The sequence below is a fragment of the Sinocyclocheilus rhinocerous genome, unplaced genomic scaffold, assembly GCF_001515625.1.
Source record: "Sinocyclocheilus rhinocerous isolate Xijiao unplaced genomic scaffold, SAMN03320098_v1.1 scaffold1636, whole genome shotgun sequence".
NCBI classification, from domain to species: domain Eukaryota; kingdom Metazoa; phylum Chordata; class Actinopteri; order Cypriniformes; family Cyprinidae; genus Sinocyclocheilus; species Sinocyclocheilus rhinocerous.
This window is the reverse complement of record NW_015628289.1, coordinates 80164-99859: the sequence shown is the minus strand read 5'-3', so window position 1 is coordinate 99859 and position 19696 is coordinate 80164. Positions and strand designations below refer to the sequence as shown.

General features: G+C 37.0%; 1 protein-coding gene across 1 annotated transcript in view; it reads left to right on the top strand.

Annotated features, from left to right (window-relative positions):
* Positions 1-79: 79 nt before the first annotated feature.
* Positions 80-19696, top strand: part of LOC107737273 (ral GTPase-activating protein subunit alpha-2-like) — a gene marked incomplete at its 3' end in the record, with an annotated part of 98327 nt that continues 78710 nt past the window's right edge. Inside the window, exon 1 of the mRNA XM_016548740.1 lies at positions 80-270. Coding sequence (XP_016404226.1) covers positions 165-270 — 106 coding nt within the window. The remainder of the gene's footprint in view (positions 271-19696) is intronic.

The following is a 19696-nucleotide window of genomic DNA, read 5'->3' as shown; positions in this document are numbered from 1 at the left end:
GGCATGTTGTCCTCACAGGGGGATTTTTTCCAGAGGATCTGGCGCCCCGTCGTCGGTCAGTCAGTCAGGCAGCTGCTGTTCTTCACCCATACACACAAGAGACACACGGGTCTGAATGGTGAAAGGAAGGTAAAAGCGGCTACAGAATCGCCTTTTACAGCGGAATGTTCACTCGAAGGGGTTATGGAGACGTCAAGAAATCTACACAGAAAGTTCTGGACCCAAAGAAGGATGTTTTCACGCGTCTGAAGCATCTGCGCGCGCTGTTAGGTGAGTGAGAGACTCTGACAGGACTGAAACATTCACAGACATATTTCCCACAGCACGAGTTTATCCTCATTAAATCAGCCGTTTCTGTGGGTTTAATGCCACAGCGATGTTCAGATGGCCGCTTGAATGTGAAACAGGGGCTTTAATGTGCGCGATACACCATTTGTGATCGATAATGTATGGATTGAAATGATTAGCGTTAGCTAGCTTATCGTGCTACATCAACAACAGACCTGACAGCCTGTTATGTGTCAGTATATATACAAATTACATAAACAGCAGACCTGACACACTGATATGTGTGTGAATGTATATATCAAATATATGAACAACAGAGATAATACACATGTATGTCTGTGCACTATATTCAGAATATATACCAAATATGTTAACAAATGACATGTGTGTTGTTTATATTTGCGGTATAAGTTCACACATATGAGGCGTGTCATGTCTATTGTTCTATATTTGGTATGTATTCACACACATCAGACATGACACTATATACTACACTACTATATAAACAGTGTCACACACTGATATGTCTGTGAATATATTTGCAGAATTTATAAACAAAAGACGTCACACACTCACTTGTTTGCGAATATATGTGTGAGTATATACCAAATATGTAAACAATGGATATAACACCTTTTTATGGTGGTGAATATACAGAGTTTATAAACAACAACCCTGATTTGTGAATGTGTACATGATACACAAACAACAGACATGACACATACAGTAGATATGTGTGTATACAACAATAGACACTGCTATGTGTGGTAATTTGTTGTAGCCTACATTATATGAACTTATACACATTTTCCTGTAATTATGAGCTGGTTTTCTCTCAGTGCATGTGAGCTGTGTATCAATATTTTTTTTAAATAAGTGAATTCATCTGTGCTAAGTCGTGGCATTTAAATGATGTGTGTAATTTGATGCGTGTCAGTTTCTATGATCAAGTGTACTGAGCTCATCTGATCACAAGAGAAACAGGTGTAACAGCATCACTTACTCTAGTGTCTGCAAATCATCTGTGTTCAGTGTGAATGCAGTGAACTGTCACCAACTGTCGCCCTGTTTCAGAACTTCCAGGAAGTTTTTTGGGGCACCATCACTGTTCGCTCACCTGTGGTGACTGACTCAGAACTTATTTATTTATTTTTAACTGCAGGCTGTTTCAGTTTTTCACTCTGTAATATATCTTAGTGAATTTTAAAGCAGTCTCGCGGGGTTCAGTCTTATTATGAACAGTTTGTCAGTGCTTTTCCTGCTGACTCATTTCTGGTTGAGTGTCAGGACAGGTGAGCAGAGGTCAGAGGCCAGAGGATGCTGTCTGTGACTTCCCGTGTGTGTTTATTAGGAGTTAGATAAAACTGGTCTGGCTCATCAGCTGTTCTTAGGATCTCATACTCTCACACGGCTGGAAGAATTTCCTCTCACAGGCTGCTTCCTGTGTGGACAGGAAATGAGGATGAGTGATAGAGCTACAGAGAAGGGCCATTAGTGGCCTGCTTTTATTTTGTTTGTTTTTTTCTCACTTTTCTGTTTTATCTTCTGTGCTGTTATTTGTTTGTTTGATTGCTTGTAATATCAAATAGGATTTGACATCAGTGTTTGTTGCATAATTGTTATTTTTAGGCCTAGTTAATGAATCATGTACAGAAAAATCTGCCTAAGTAGAACATTCACCAGTGTCCTTTTGCCCATTAAAGGAGCTGGTGTTTTAATGCTGTTGGCCAAATTGCTGGTTCCTATAAAAGCAATGTTTGCAATGCAACATGAAATGCAACATAAAATGGTTTAAATAGGCCTATTAGCTTAAGTTAAAAGTAAAATTAGTCATTTATGCACTCATAGTCAAAAATAATGATCAAAAGCGTCAAAATTGGGAATGAAAAAACAAACAAACAAAAAAAAGTGCATGGCCTCTGTGAACTGCCATATGTTTGGAAACAAAAAATACCCATAAAATGTAAAAATCAATTTAAACTTATTGGAAAAATTAATTTCTCGTATATCTCTTATACCAGCACAATAACACACTCAAATATCGTCTAATTATCGTTATAGACAAAATTCCAGAAAATATAGAGATGTAATTTTTTGTCATTATCGCACACCCCTACATTTCTCTGAACCCACCAACACAGAGAAAATGAATGCAAGGTCTGAGCTAAAATGAATTTCTGTTCCAGATACACGCTTTTCAACAGAATGTATTGTATTTAAAATGTAACATTGACATGACGGTATTCTGAATGTAGCCTTTGAAGCTTTATTTATAAAATAAATAAATAAATAAACAAGTAATATTTTCATTGTTTACGCGCAGTTGACTAGTCGGCTAGTCTGGTACATTTCTAGTAAACAGCTGCCACTTTGATGCAAACGTACCACAGTGCTGACCCAAACAATACAATGTACGTGTGTAATACAACGGTGGCACCCTTACTCGTTTTCTGTATTTTATCCATTCACAGTTTAAATTTTTTTTTTTCATGCTGCTGAGTACACACTGCAGAGTTTTGGGAGTGCAGGGCTTGACGCTTACTTTTGTCCCAAGATGCACATGTGCTCATAAGTTTAAAAAATTGCATTAAACAAAACAAAATAACAAAACAAAAACTTTAGGGGCGCAATAAGAATTGATCAAACAATGTTTTTTTCCTTAATAAAGGGATACAAGGAGACATTTACAAACAGATTGATTTAATTTATTAGAATACAAAAATTACAGTAGGTTTTTAAATATTTAAATGCAGGATTAAATCTGAAAAAAAAAAAAAAAACGTGTCATTATGTCAGAATAGATCTGTGCATTAAGTATTATAGTATATGCTAACTCTTTGAACACGTTAGTATTTTTTGACAATTAATTAAAAGTTCTCTTCACCACATGTGTTGCTGGATTTTTCTTTGTTTTATACTGTTTGTTTCAATGCACCTTGTGGTAATGTGCCAGATTTACATTTATTAGTGTATGCAAACTAACAGGCTACATGCCAATGTTTTAATGTGTAATTTATAGGGTGTGCACAAATAGTCGAATATTCTATCTGCAATAATTATTCGAAAAATAAAAACTCTATTCAAATTTCTCTAAAATGTTGATTTGCTGGCTGTAAATGCAGGGAATCCCTGATAAATCCTGAGCACGCAAACTTTTCAAGTTAAAATGAGGAATCATATGAAATACAAACACCGATACGTCTTTCCAGTGGAATGAAAAAAACAGTGGCCCATCACCGCATTCACTACAGTATTCATAGGCTTAATCGTGAAGCATACAGTGGCCCCACTTTTAACTCTCTCTTTATATTACCCTTATTGTAGATGGATGCACAAAGGAAGACAAGAGTAAGAAGTGTATTGTGGGAGTACTACACTCAACCAACACCAGGGAAGGCAGTTTTTGTCAGAGCCCTTGTTATTCTTAATTTTGACATAAATGTTCATTTTTTCACCAGACATATATATCAGTTCAAAATATCGGTTATCGGTCTACTTGATATGTAATAATCGGTATCGGTATCGGCCCTGAAAAACACATATCGGTCGACCCCTAGTATCCACCAAACCATTTTTTCCCGAGGCATATTTTTTCCATAGTTTTCAATGGTAGTGCCGTGTTTTTTAAAAAGCCAGCAGCACAACAAAGCACTAATGAATGTTCAACTTTGGGCAAAATGCACCGCTCATCACTGGCAGTTTTCAGTCAGCCGTCCAGTCACAGTGGAGGAGGGGCGGGGCAAATACCACACTGACCAACTGTCACATCCTACTTGTTCTACGACTGAACGACAATGGAGAAGTTAATATTGATATGAAAAATAATGCATGCAACATTTCATTTGTGATGCGTCTTGCACATTACTTCAGTGGCTATTCTGTATGACGGCAACCAAAGCATCTCAACTGAAAAAATAAAAAATAAAATCCTGCCTCCGTAGCGCTTGCAAGTAGGGCTGGGTAATAGGGATGGGCGATATCTTATCGTTTGCGATATACCAGTAAAAATTCTCCACACGATAAGAATTTGTCTTCCTGCGATAATAACGATAAAGTCTAGTTGTTGACATATTTCTGTGTGCGACTGTGTGGAGTGACGTGAAGGAAGGCGGACGTGAAATTGAGCAGCTCCTAATACAATCTGGAACAGGTTTGGTTAGGGCTGTACAGTGTGACAAAAATCGGTCTGAGCCTTGAGTAAATGTACTACAGTAGCACGTGTGCGACACAGTTTTACATGTGTACGAGTCGTTTACAAACCTGTTGTCCAACAAAGATATTTTAATTTATTGACATGCTTTTTCTCCATATTAACTTCATAACATAGTCGAGTGTTTGAAATAACTTATTTTTGTGATCAGACGTGGTTTCGTATCACAGAACAAGGCAGAAATCATACTATTTTGTAGCATTATATACAGTGATAAAGGCTACGTCGATTAGCATTGCATTATAAATATACTGTATCCTTATAAAAAATACCCAAGATTGCTTGAAGAACACAGATACCATATATTTTGTGCAATCGCATGTTTATTGTCTTCAGGTTTCCTCAGTTAAAATTTCTCTATCTGCGTTTTATTCAGCTACAGCGATCACTGGATACTTCTTCCTGGAGCATTACTTCTACTATGCATATGTGGTGATCTCCTCCACATTAATACCAGTTTCAGCACAAAATAAACATGACTAAACATCCGAAGGTAAGTTAAAAGAAAGAGTACAACTTACTTTACAATCCGTATCCTGTCTCATGTAATCTCTCAATCTGTGTTTCAGCCACGCAAAGACGTCAATATAACGGCTTGTAAACAATGTCACGTAACGTCACATTTACCTCAGAAAAACATATTCGGTGACCATAAACTCATTAGTCAGATAGAAAAATAAACTGTAGAGAGGGGCATTTTGCTAAATATATGCACCATATAACATATTCATTATAATGTTTACTGTTCTTCAGAGTTTAATTTATGTTTGAATAAATCCGTCAAGTTTTTATGACAGCCACCATTATGTTTATATTTCAAAAAAACTAATTGATGTAGAAATATTATTATGTAATTGTAACTTTATTATTTAAAAAGCTTCATTAAGTGTAATTTTAACAAATCAGTCAATTTTTACCTTCAATGTTATAGTAATGTAGTACCAACTGACTCTCATGTATATTTTACAGCATTAGTTGAGATTTTTTTTCCTTGAGAAAATTTGGCATGTACTGTACCTGATATATATTCAAAATAATCGATATCGAATCGAATCGAATCGCAAGCTTGTGAATGAGGATCGAATCGAATCGTGAAATTTGTGTCAAAACCCAGCCCTACTTGCAAGTGTTCACAGCAAAGGAATTTTCAGACGAGCACCTGACATTTTCAGCTGGCTACAAACGCTTTGGTGGACACACCACATAAGGAGCCAGCTTTCACCCGATCATGTTGATGTACATGTGTTTTTTTTTCCAACATGAACATGTGAAACAATGCAAACACAATAACCATATGCCAACTCGAGTGTATAAGTACATGCTTTATAGCCATTTTTTTCATTTACTTTGCACTGTGCGCTGAATGCTTTTTTTTCTGTACATTTTTTTTGTTTGCACATAGACTTGTGCCTGTATTCTTGTCTTAAATCTAATTTTGTTAAAAAAAATTATAATAATCGTGAATCGAATCGAATCGTGAAATCAAAATCGTGAATTGAATCGAATCGGGAGTTGAGTGAATCGTTACATCCCTAGTTATTTCAATACTTAATTAAAATAGTTAATAGTTATAGTTAAATAGTTCCAATAGTTTTTGCTATGTTACCATGAAGTTATGTTATTTTTGTTGTGAGTATAGGTTAGAGCCATAACCGAGATTTGCCGTGTGTGCATTCATAGAGCCATCCATAGAGCTGCTGGTCATGCGTGGTTGAGCATGGTTGAGTTTGATAATTACAGCAGCACCTGATCACACACAGTCTGTCTATACTCCCTCCACCAACCCCCATGACCACTATCACAGTGACAGGGCAACAGTCAACACCACAGTCCGGGTCACAGGATGACCCACTCCAGTGGCTCGTTTCTAATCATCTGTGGAGGGGGGAAAAATCATTTTGCTTCTAGTGCATGGGTGAATATTACTCATACTTTACATTATGCTGTTTTTCCAGATAGGGTCATTTACATTTGAATATAACACAACTGCAGTAAGTTTATTCAACTATTAGGTCTACAAACTAAACCTTCTGCATTTTCTGAGGCCGTTCTGAGACCACTGAAAGCAAACCCAAAGTCCCTTTAAGGCAAGACATTTCACCCGGCTGCCATTTTTTAAATGCCTCTCGGACAGTCATGCAAGTACAGCTCCTATTTCATTTAATGGGGAAAATTCTCCAAAGTTGTTCACCAAGCTTACGTTAAATATTTGAAATCACCAAATCTGACAACAACTGTCTCAAAAATTCTGTTTCTTATGCTCAAATATTTTTAAAGTGTAAGTGAAGCAGTCAGTCAAGTTTACATTATTTAGTAAACTGATTTCCACTTTAATTAAAAAAGATAAAACAAACGCGATTAATGTAACCATTTTAAAGAAAAAAAGATGTTTTGTTATAAATTTTGGAGCAAGGGCGCCACCATCTTGCAGTACCACAGCGTGTGACGTCACGGGGTTGGTTCACTCCGTTGGCCATGCAGTGAAGTAATATAAGCATTTCTTTACTTTTTGAACAACATGTTTGTTTTGAAATTGAGGAAGACGAACTTGAAGGACTGTCAAGCCCATAATAAGTGCAATTGTTTATGCATTTGAGCCGATACAGCAAGGGGAACGAGCAGTACTACTTTTACGGATGGAAGAAGACGTGAACCCGCTGGTTTGGTGTGAAGTGCGGGTCGGAAACCGTACGTGTTTACATGGAGACTCATCAAGACAGCCATTCTGACATAATTTTGTGTGCATTTGCTCAAGAAGACATGAAAGACAACTCAAATTGGAACTCGCATATGCTGTCCGAGCTGCAGCTTTTTGCGTGCGTTTGTGCGCACAGAAACGGTCTATCACAGCGCCCGAGTACCGCATTGAAATCTCTTTAGTACTGTCTTGCGCTTGAATGGCTTAAAACAGTTTAATGTTCAAGCTGACAGGGCTTAAAACAATGATAAACTTTAAAAGAATAATGTTAGAATGATAAACTTGAGGAAGCCGATCGTTCAGATGGGTGATTAGTTAAACACTGGAGCGTCCTGTTAACAACAGGTAATATTGTTATATATTTTTTAATTAAAGTGGAAATCAGTTTACTAAATAATGTAAACTTGACTGACTGCTTCACTTCCACTTTAAACTAGACAGCCAATTTGCATGTGCAGTCCTAGCACATCTCAGAATGCTGACTGTTTCTATAGCAACCAGAGCTTGAAGTGAAAGTGACGTGTGGCCAAGTATGGTGTTGCATACTCGGAATTTGTGCTCTGTATTTTTCCCATCCAAGTGCACACACACAGCAGTGAGTAGTGAACACACACACCCGGAGCAGTGGGCAGCCATTTCTGCTGTGGTGGGGACTAGGGCTGCACGATAAATCACATGCGATATTTAACGCGCATCTTGTCAGAAAGCCGGTTCTGTAATCAGCGGTAAATCTCCATCACGTGCGTGCTTTCACATTGAGCAGCATTAACTACACAGAGCCGTTGTTCACTGACGAGCTGCGCAAAAAATCGCGCGAATATGAACGTGGTTTTGCGCAGCTCGTCAGAGAACAATGGCTTTCTGACAAGATGCGCGTTAAATATCGCATGCGATTTATCGTGCAGCCCTAGTGGGGACCAATTGGGGGTTTGTTGCCTTGCTCAAGGGCACCTTGGTTGTGGGTACTGAGACTCAAACCTGTGACCCTCGGGTTACAAGTCAGACTCTCAAACCATTAGGCCACAACTGCCCCCAACTGCTTGTAACGACAGCTGCAGTGACGTGATGACTTTAGCAATTAACGATTTACTTTTTCATACAGAAGTATAACTATTCCGCCATGTTGCACATTGCACTTTCTCCTGTTCATAACTAAAATGAGGGCACTGTCTTTGTTTATCTAAATCTTTGGCAAACATGTGAAGTGTCCACATTTTTTGTAATGAACTAGCACTGGCCCATATTGCCATAATGTGTAAATGTGACATTAAGACATATGCTCAGTAATATTTCTGTATAATATTTTAATATTCACTATAATAGTAATACAATCTTTGTGTAAACTGTAAAGAATTGTACTTATACTATTTTCTAAATGATATGTGTTGTATCGCACCTTAGCTGGTATTGTACTCAGCCCTCTACGAACACCTTGGCAATTGAATCGCCATTGGCTAGTAAATTTTTTTGTTTACTCGCCAGACTGATAAATATATACATACACATATACATATATACACACATATACACACACATATACACACACACCCACACACACACACACACACACACTAGGGCTGAACGATTAATTGCATTTGCGATAATATCGTGATATGAAATAATGCGATTTTTCAATCGCAGAGGCTGCGATTACACGGTCGCGTGACACGCGAGAGTAAAGAGGTGTGTTCGACTTGAAGATCAGATCGGTGTATGACATCAAAGTAAGGCGAGAGAAAGCATAAGGAGACGTCCGCGCTCTCTTATAGCTCTCGCAGTACTTTGATGACACACACCCATCGGTCTAAGTAGCGCTGCTTCAAGTCGAGCGTGGGCCATATACACCCATATACACACACACATATACACACAAACATATACACATATACATACACACATATACGCACACACACATATACACACACACTATGGCGGCAATCCTATGCCATTAATAACCGAGCGCACCACTGATGCTGGCGCGCGCGGGTGTTACTAGTCATCTGCTATCAAAATCAGTCCATTCACGATGATGTATATGAAAATTGATTCCTGTTTATTGAAAAGAAGCTTGTAATACATTCTGTTCCAATGTATTTATTTATGTTCTTTTTGTTGCATTATTGAATATGAAGACTTCCTATTAATAAAATATCTGAAAAAGATCTACTCTATGAACAATGCATTAAATTACATTAAATAAAGACAAAATAAATAAATAAAACAAGCAAATGAAACGATAACTCGCATGTATCTGGTCCACTGATGCCATGTCTTAAGTCAAGAGAATTATAAATCATCTTATAACAGGCGTCTGACTAAACACGACCCCTTTTAATACATGTTAACCAGGAGTCACTCATTTATAATCGCGATATCGTCTGATAAAATCAACATGCATGTACAGTAGATGCATCATGTTGAGCGGCTATGCGGTGGTTTTGGCTATATTACTTTTTTTATCTCATGCAGCGCACTGCCTGCGTCTGAGTAACAAAAAAAATAAAAAAAAATAAAAAAATTGCATTATTAATAGACGAACTATGCTCACAATATAACAAAGTGTAGCGTGCATAGGTAGCGCGTCAATTCTCTCTCTCTCTCTCTCTCGCTGCGTATGTGTGAAACAAAGCGACGGCGAGTCGTGCGCCTTCACACTAGAGTTTACGGTACGTTGTGCGTTGCACATCCATTCAGATGAACTGAAAAACAGCACAGATCGCTTGGCGGAGAGTGAAACTCTGATGCGCTCAGTCAGAGAGTGTTCGGCGAGTGAAAATATATCTGAGCTAAACTTATACTTAGCCTCCAACTCACACACTGGCGAGTAAAATCTGAGAATTTATTAGCAATTGGCTAATATTAGACATCATTTAGTCGCCAGAGTGAAGATTTAGTCGCATATGCGAGTGATTTACTCGCAATGTAGAGGGTTTGTACTGCAATAGGGTATTGTGGCAGCCCTACTGCACAGTAATGAAATGCCCTGCATTATCTTCATGTTTTGTCATGGGCTTTTGTTAAATATTAATAAATGTGATTAATTGTGATTTAGTATCATAATGATTTGTGTAAAATATTAATGGAAAATGTGATGAATTCCGTTAAGGATAGCTGAGCACTTGTTTCCCTGTGCAAGGTTACCAGGAAGCTGATTTTAATCTATTTCCATGAGTTCTGCATTTACATGTAAGTTTGAATGATGCAAATCATTGTCTGGCCTTCATCCTATTAGAAGTCCCTGCAAACCTTGGTTAAAAATTTGGTTAAGGACAGAGCTGCATAGGAATCCACCTGCCAGTCTCAAGGCCTCAAATGTCATTACCAAGCATGTTCTGATTATTATTTTCTAATTATAATTTTGTCTTTTATTGTAACACTTTACTGAAATTCTGACAGCTGTGCTTATAATGATTTTTTTTTAACTGTTAGTCTTGAAAAGCCATACTTAGACAACTTTTAACTTTATACATTTTTCTGTATTGCTTTATTGCATTTAAATGTTCAGTTATTTTTGTTATAAGAAAAAAGTTATTAAACCTGTTATACTGTATTATGACAGCACTTTTTTTAAAACTTAATTTCAATACCGTGATAATACCGTATACCGTGATAAAAGCATTAGCAATTAATCGCAACATGAAAATTTGATACCGGCATATCCCTACTTAGACTATTGGCATGAAGTCCAGATGGGAAGAGAACATCTGACTGACATATAAAGTGACTGACTACAGTTAGGTTTGTTGCGGTGTGTTGTTGAGGGACAGACAAATCTGAAACTTATGGTAGAACCACAATAATACAGCAGAGACATCTAATTTATAAAACACCATAGCAGCACCATGACCAGTTCTATGGAAAATACAGAAAAAAGTGTAGTGCACCAGGCAATCACAAATATTTGAATAAAATAGGCTAATACTGTTCACCAATAATTAATTTAAAAGGGATATTTATTTTTAATGAAAGTTTTTTTTTAAGCTATAAGAGGCCCTTGCCACATTTACAAGATTACATACTACATCAAAATGTACCACATTCTAAAATTTCAGACAATTTACATTTTGTAAAATACTAAAATGAAATTAAAAACCGTTATGAATAGTTCTTTGGTTGCCATCAAAGATCATAATTTGTGACATTGGCAACCAGTTAATACCATAAGATCAAACTGCCCCAGTGAGAAGAATTGTAATGTAGCTGTGAGTGGTCTATAAAAGTCTAACACCTTGTCTGTTAATCCACCTCACATCAGATCTGCTGCTGTTGTATTTGGAACATGAAGTACTTGATTTTGAAGTTGACAAGCCTCAAATCTTACAGTACGTTGCCAGTTCTATTGTGAGAAGGGACGCTATACGGGTTTGGTTACTTCAGAAGTCATTAGGATTGGCGTGCTTCTGCTGTTCCCACTCTGATGACAACTGTGCTGACGATGAGTTGATTTTAGGGAACTGTAATGCTGGAGGAATAGAGGGAGTGGTATAGAGCACCCCTCCTATTCCTGCTCAGCAGGCTGTGGTGCCACTCCTGTCCATTATTCCTGTCCACCCAGTGCTCAGGTGCATTTACCAGTATAATAGAGACTGTTTTTATCTGCGTGGCTTTAATGCAAGAAAGATTAAATGTCAACTAGTATTAAGATTCCCTCTGTCAGGAACAGTGGCTTTCAGTGGTTCCCAAAAGTGACTGAAAGCAGTAACTTGCAAACCAGTTTCTTTAGTAAAACGACTTTTTGAAATGCATCTTTTCCTTGGTGTTATGTTCCTTTTTGCCTCTGGGTAGACCTAACACTCAAAGTAGGAATATCAAAAGTACCGTTTATTGTCTGACAGGTGGCTGCTTTCTGATTCTTGGACTTCCATACTTGTGCACATGCTCTCTGCTTTGTGAAGAGTGACTGCACGCTGCAGAAAGCTGCATGTGTGAACAATGGACTACTTGCACTGAGCCTCGTGACGAACTTCCGTTTTGAAATAATACAGCTCCGTTATTTCCGGTTATGTATATTATCAATGTTCTGTAATCATCTAGTTGACTTAAATGCCTATTACAATGAGAGTCTGCGGGATGATTTCACAATCCGGATATTTTCAAAGACAGGAGAAGAGATATTCTGATGATTACTGTGTGCAGAATTTTCCAAACTCAACAGAACTTAGGGCTGGACAATAATTCAATATCAATATGTATCGCGATATAATTTTTTTCAATAACGGTGATATGATTTTTAAACACATTTCCGATATTTCGATATACATTACCAGTTTCCCATACATTGATTTATTTGTGCCGTTTGACTTCGTTGAATAAACATGAGCACTGCACGTTTCAAAATCATAACACGGCGCGGGTGTTTTATATGAGAAATGATAGAAATTAATACTTTTATTTAGCAAGGATGCTTAAAATTGATCAAAAGTGATGATAAAGGCATTTATAATGTTACAAAAGATTTCTATTTCAGATAAATAGTGTTCATATCGATATCGGAATTATATCGTATCGACCGAAATTAAGAAATATATCGTGATATCAATGTTGGCCATATCGTCCAGCCCTAACAGAACTTTAAGTTTTAATCCAACATAGCCGATCTGATGGAAGCATACGTGATTGTTTCACCACAGGGCCCTGCACAGTGCCCTAAACTAGTATTCGTGATGCTGCAGTGTGTGTGAGATCTGATAAATAAGATCAGAATGAGCCTTTATTCACTATTCTGTGTCATTTTTCATTCACAATCATTCATTCACAATCACAATCATTTTTCATTCACAGTCACAATCATTTCACTGTATGCAATGCCAAAATATAAATATTCAAAGTAGTCGCACTGTTAATGTGTTACTGTTTAAAATTTATTAAATGTTTTACATCATTCAATTTCTTTAAGGCAGTTAACACGCATTCATTCAGCCATTTTACACACTAATAAGAGCACCAACGCACACAAGCAATACTGCTCTTACGAAAATTAGCCGCGGTTTTACCTCAAATAAAACCAAAAAAATGCAATTGTAGTTAAACCATAGTAACCACCAATTAACCCGGATTTTTCTACAGTAACCATAGTTTAACCATGGTATTTGTAGTAAAATTGTGGTTATACAAATGGTAATACTCAAAAAAGACATTGCTACTAGACTTTTACTATAGTAAAACCATGGTTAATTTTCGTAAGGGTGTTTATCAGTCAAATTAATTTAAAACTGTAAATTTAACCGGTATGAAATATGATCAGCAAGAGAAAAATACCGTTAATGAGAAGACAAGCGCTGGACTGCGGCAGGGTAGTGGGAAAATATATTTATTTATTATTTTGAATGCACATTTGGAAGGGAAATATATTTGTAGGAACATTTCAGCTGGTTGAAGATAATTAATGTTAACGCAGAGAATAGGATTAATTGTTTAAAAAAAATAGCTAACCCTAAAACGTAGTAATAATCTGCGTTCTCATGAGAAACTGTCTGTTTGTAGGTGCGCTAAACGCTGACTGGAAACTCCTGAGCTGTATTGAGTAGAACGTGGAAGCAGTTGTGCAAGTAGTCCATCGCGGTATTACTGTAAATTGCTATGCATGTCATTTATGTCTTAACATGATTGTTGTCAGGATCATCAGTCACCTTGTCTCTTACCTCTGCACACTACATCTCCCACAATGCCCCTTGGCTTTCACCTGCACACACTTCACACCTGTGTCATCACCACACCTGTCTGCCATCATCCTCGTCAACTCTTCATTAAAACCAGCACCCAGGCCTTGTCTGGTCTCGTCTATGGCTAAAGGTGCATTCACGCGATATCGGAATTCCCGTAATTATGAGATTCCAACTTGTAAAAAGTGTTCACGTCCTCGTAGAACTCGTAATTACAACTTGTGAACTGGGAGTTTTCTGAGAGCTACGACGTGTACCACGTGACCACCGCAGGCTCTGTTTAGGCGTTGATAGTGTTGTCATAGAAAAGCACAATTCCGAGTCCGAGGACGGCTCAGAGTAGAACGTCACGCTTTGTCATCTCGGAATTACGGTAATTACGATATGGCGTGAATGCAGCATAAGACTGCATCTGTTTTACTCACCTGGGACCCGTTTCAATAAGGACGTTCAACCAACTCTGAGTTAAACTTGACCTCTGAGTTGATTTACCCTGAGATGGGAAACTCTTGAGTTCGGGCGGTGCCAGTGATGATGCTTCTTATGTCCGTTTCGGAGAACCAGAGGAAATATTTCAATCGATCGCTTAGGCATGGCACCGAAATGAGGCACCGAAATCTGCGTTCTGATTCGGTTCTAGTACATACCGGTTACATAGGTATCGGTGCCATATTGGTACCGGGTTTCGGTACCCAACCCTACCTATCGGTAAGCCCCGCCCCCTTAGTTACTGTTGCTTACGCGGACAAACAAACAGAGTTGCTAGCTGCCTTACAATGACAGCTGTGTGTGTGTGAAAATCTTGTCCCAAGATGTTTTTGATACATTTTGGACACAGAAGGACCACCATTCAAGTGAGACTTAAATATGCCATGGATATATAAAAGGTTTTAAAATAAATATTGTGGGTAACAAGATTAGTTTGGAAACGAGGGTTTACAGATCACAATGCAAGCAGGAGGAACCTCATTATGGTCATCACAATCGCAGACAACACCCAGGATTCATGTACCGCAGGGTAATTAAATTAATTTACATTTAACCAGTTTAATATGGAGCGGCACTGAAATGTAGACCTTCGTTTATGTGTTTTTGACCTACACTGTAAATGACATGAGAATAGTTAGCTATTTAGGTTTGTACGTTAGCATCTCACAAACTTTAACGTTAGCTAGTTTTAGCCTGAAATATACTTTAATTCTTAATCACTGTTATAATATCAAAGGTAAAAAGTGGCAGAACGGTAAATTATTGAACAAATACAAAATAAAAACAAAAGAACAAAAAAAATGCAGCTAAACATGAAGTATAAACATTTGACATATTAAATAAATATAATTTTTCATATTTATCTTTTCTACTCAGCCAACAGCAAGAAGGCTTGCAAAATAATGAAGAACATGACGAGGAGATGGCCACAATACCAAGTATTGTTAAAATCCAACAGGAAAAAGAATAACTGTTGCTTTTGTATAGGAACATACAGCAATCAGCTTCATTTTCGAATGCAGCTCACTTCATTTTGTGCTCAGAAAACTGCTCAAATATTATAAGAACGCGCGTGAGAGCGAGACACACTTTCCTTACCGCTCTGCATACAGTGGCCTTATTAATGTGCTGTGCATCCCTGATGTTATATAGAAAACTACCATTTAAAAATGGTACCGCTCAAATAACTATGCATGTGGATATGGCAAAAAAAAAATCAAAATAATCCTCTCCCAATTTAAATGTAACTCCCTACGAATTAATGCAGCCTCCTCATCTACAGGATTCAGTATAAGAGGACATGCCGTTTTTGTCACTTTCAGAGTGTCTGCATGATGAAAATATGTGCAATGAATGAATGTACCTGCACTGCAAAAAATGCTTTTTCTTACAATCTTATCAGATTTGTTAAATAGGTTGTCTTTAACTGCGTTCACACTGTCAGATTTTGGGATTGACAACCACATTTACTTACAGGTGTGAGTCTCGAAATGTCCCGTTCACACAGTAACTTACAGTAGCGTCTCAAATACTGTCTCTGAAACACCTCTTAAATGTGGCTAGAAAAATGTTGTAAAAACAAATGTTATCTGCTCAGACATTTCCTTTCTGGAATATTATTGTTAACATAAAGTGAAAATACATGATCCATTGATCCTTCTCTTGCAACAATATGAAATGTGAGGTAGATATAACATATAACATTTATAAAAAAAAATAAAAATAAAAAATATATATATAAAGCACTCTAATACTGCCACTGTATTGGCCTACATAGATAATGTAAAAAGAGTTGTTTTTCCAAAGTAGAGTTGTGAGTTATTATCTGTAATGACTTTGAAACTAGAAACAAAACAGGCGTTTAATATTGTTTATTTGTACAGCACACTTTAATGATGGGTTCAGTCAATTGCTTCAATTTATCTCTCAAATAGCTTTTGCCTGCTATTGGTCATCTTATTGAGCAACACTGCAATTTTGCTACAAAATATGAACAAAAAGCCTAGATTAAATCTGTTCATCATATAAAGCGACTGTGTGTAATGCATCATTAATTTCATATGGATGACTTTCACAATGTCTTTTTGGACTTGCGTTAATGTTTTACTTGTGTGGACTTTCAATGAATGGACAAAAATGATGAGAGAATATTGAAAAATACCTTTCTTTGTGTTCTGTAGATGAACTAAAGTCTTTGCAACAACACGAGGGCGAGTAAATTTCCATTTTTGAGTGAACTATCCCTTTCACAAATGGCTGAATACTTGTGATCGGATTACCTGCGAGGAATGTTAATAGCTGTAAACTGGGCTCATCGTTTCATTGAGATCTATGACTGTGACCTCAGTAAAGAGCCTCTGAGTGTTGGGAGGGGAAGTTAAAGTGCCGTTGGTCTGATGATTACAAATCCTGCCTGTTAAAAACACATGCAAGGCAGCACTGACCGACACTACTGTTGTTTGACTTTACTACAAGGTCAGCGGGACCTTGAAACAAAGCTTTTTCTTCAGCAGGGAGATTCCCTTCTTTATCATGCTGTATTTACCTCACGAACAGCAAACAAACAGGCCTTTTATATTGAATAGTTAATGCAGATCCACGGAACAACGCTGTTTCAGACATTATCCCAGTGAGGCCGATTCAACTACCGTGCACATATACACACATTACATTGGACTTTGGACTTTTGTTGCATACTCATATACACAGATTCTCATGTATATTTGTATATAGCGCATTATCCCTGTACACGTGTGACATCAGTTATATAATACACATTTGGGTTTGGCATATTTGATGGTGTATGCGTTTTTATTTGTTCTTGTACATATCTTCCAACAGTGTTAAAAAGAGGGTACAGTCCATTTGTTTTGTGTAGCCTCCCTTATCAGAGTGTCACAATGCTTTTAAGACAGCTTTTGCTATTGAGCTTAATGATGTTGCAGGGCTCTTTTCTTCAGACAGGTGAAGCGTTATGAAGGCCACACTCGTCCGTCACAGCATTGCATGTTTTCAGATGCTTTTTAGCAGCTCATGCAGGAGTTTGAAGAATGGCTTCTAGCTGGCATTGTGATGAAAGCTGTCTGTCCCACTGAGGATGAAGAATTGATTATTTGTGTCTGAAAGTTGATGCCATTCCAAGAATCTATCAATGTTCAGCGTGGCTGCTGCTCGCTGTACTAGAGTGCTGTAAAAGCCCCAGAGTTCACCTTACCTTTATTGCCCTCTGCGTTCATATCTGCTTAGCTTAGATTTGTTATTAACCCCTGTCACAGTGTGGTCAAAAGCTGCTGCCTAAATTGACGGTTTCTTAATTTATTTAATAGCCTGTTGCAGAAAGACTCCCCAATAGAGCCAGTGCACATTTGGGCTTTAATGTTGTCATTTTCTGCTGGTGTATTATATTCAGTTTTTTTTTTTTTTTTTGATATTCCGAATCCGAGCAGCTTTTATTTTTAATTAAATGGTGAGCTGAGAAAAACTGCAGCATTTGTAAATAATGTTTTCCTTTAGGGGTGGGTAGTATTTTCCACATTATGCCTGCACATAAGGATTAATGCACCGAGTTGGAACTAGAGATTGGCATATTCACAAATTTTTTAGTCAAGTGCACCTGCATCAGGTGCATTTGGATAAACTCACCCTCAAGTTTCTATGACAAATGCAACAGACCTGCTGCTGTATTAGGGGTGTGTGATATGTATCGTCTGCAACATATCATTGTTTTAATGTTTTGCATGCTTACATTTTCAGGTATGTTGCTCACTTTGCAAAATCCAAATAAAGACACACCTTGAGAGCCCATGCATGCAATAGACTACTGGCATTTTTTAGTGCACACTTTACTGCAGAATGTAGCCTATTAGAACGCAGAAAATTCTAATCCAAAATTCAAGGTTTGGGAGAAAAAAAGGCCCTGTATGTGTTTTTGTCTTACATGGTATGATGTATCTCATTAGCAAAAGTGCTATTTTTTCAAATGTAAAAATTAGACTTAAAAGGTGACCATACATCTACTTAAAGGGATAGTTCACCAAAAAATGAAACCCTCAAGTTGTTCCAAATTAGTTTCTTTCTTCTGTTGAGCACAAAGTAGTAGGCTTGCTGTGATAGTTGGTGTTGACAGTGTAACACCGGTTACGTCAATTGCCCACGCCTGTTGACTTTTGCCATTTATCTAAGGTGATTTTGGAAGTTTTAAAAAAAAATATATCTGTTTCTTATTTATTTGGTTCCACAGTGTTTGCTGATTTTTACTTTATTTAAACTTTGTTTAATTTATTTATTTTATTTTAAATCAAAATGTATGCCGTCCCTCCAAACTTTTGTATTCGTTTTGCTAATAAACGTTATAAATGTTTACATAAATGTTTACATAAATGTTTCTTATTTATTTGGCTCCACAGTGTTTGCTGATTTGCAGTTTTTCATTTTTAAGTTATTTTATATTAGGCCTATGGCACGGTGTATATTTATTTGTTTTGTTAATAAAAGTTATATGTTTAATATAAGTGCATTTGTCGTTGTACTGTGAATCGTTACACCCCTAGTTCCAATATAATTTATCCTTATTTAGGGTATAGACCTATTCTATTTTGATCTGCTGTTTAATAAAAGTTAAACAGAAAAAAGACAAAAAGTAGCACTGCATGTGTTTCTGAATATTTATTTAAACAGTCTGTATAATGTTGAAAAACCACAAACATGAGTTATAATTAAAATACACAAATTCCTTCACGGCCTATTTATACAGCGCACATAGTGCCCTATTTTTTTTTACAGTTTTTTTAAACAGTGTATACAGTATAATTATGTTTAATTAAGCTGAGATATAGCACTATAAATTCTTAATTCATTTGCAACAAAACTATAAAGTTTTGTTGCAAACGGATGAAGACATTATAGGCCTATATCTCAGCTCGCCCCTCAACATGCACGTGAGTTTCGGCAGCCCAACACTGAATATTATATTGTGGCCGTTGTATTTTGATTCATAAAATAAAACTTATAAAAATTAAAATACAAAAATTACATTTAAATTACCCCTGCTTCTAAATAAATAAAGCAGTTATTTTTATTTAGTTAAAAACGGGCCAAAAGAGACCTCCGAACTAGGGTACCAGAAAGGAAAAAAAAAACCTTAACGTTTTTGCTCAGAATTTCTACACACACGATAATGCCAAAAAGAAAGAGAAACATCGGAAATAGGCATATTTTATTCAAGACATTACTATATGATATCAACATGCATTTATCATTCTTACAATCACCGCCAGAATGCCCAACTTCACCATGATGAACTTAAAATAGGGTTCTATTATTTTTCCTCAACAGTTCTCCTCACAAAAC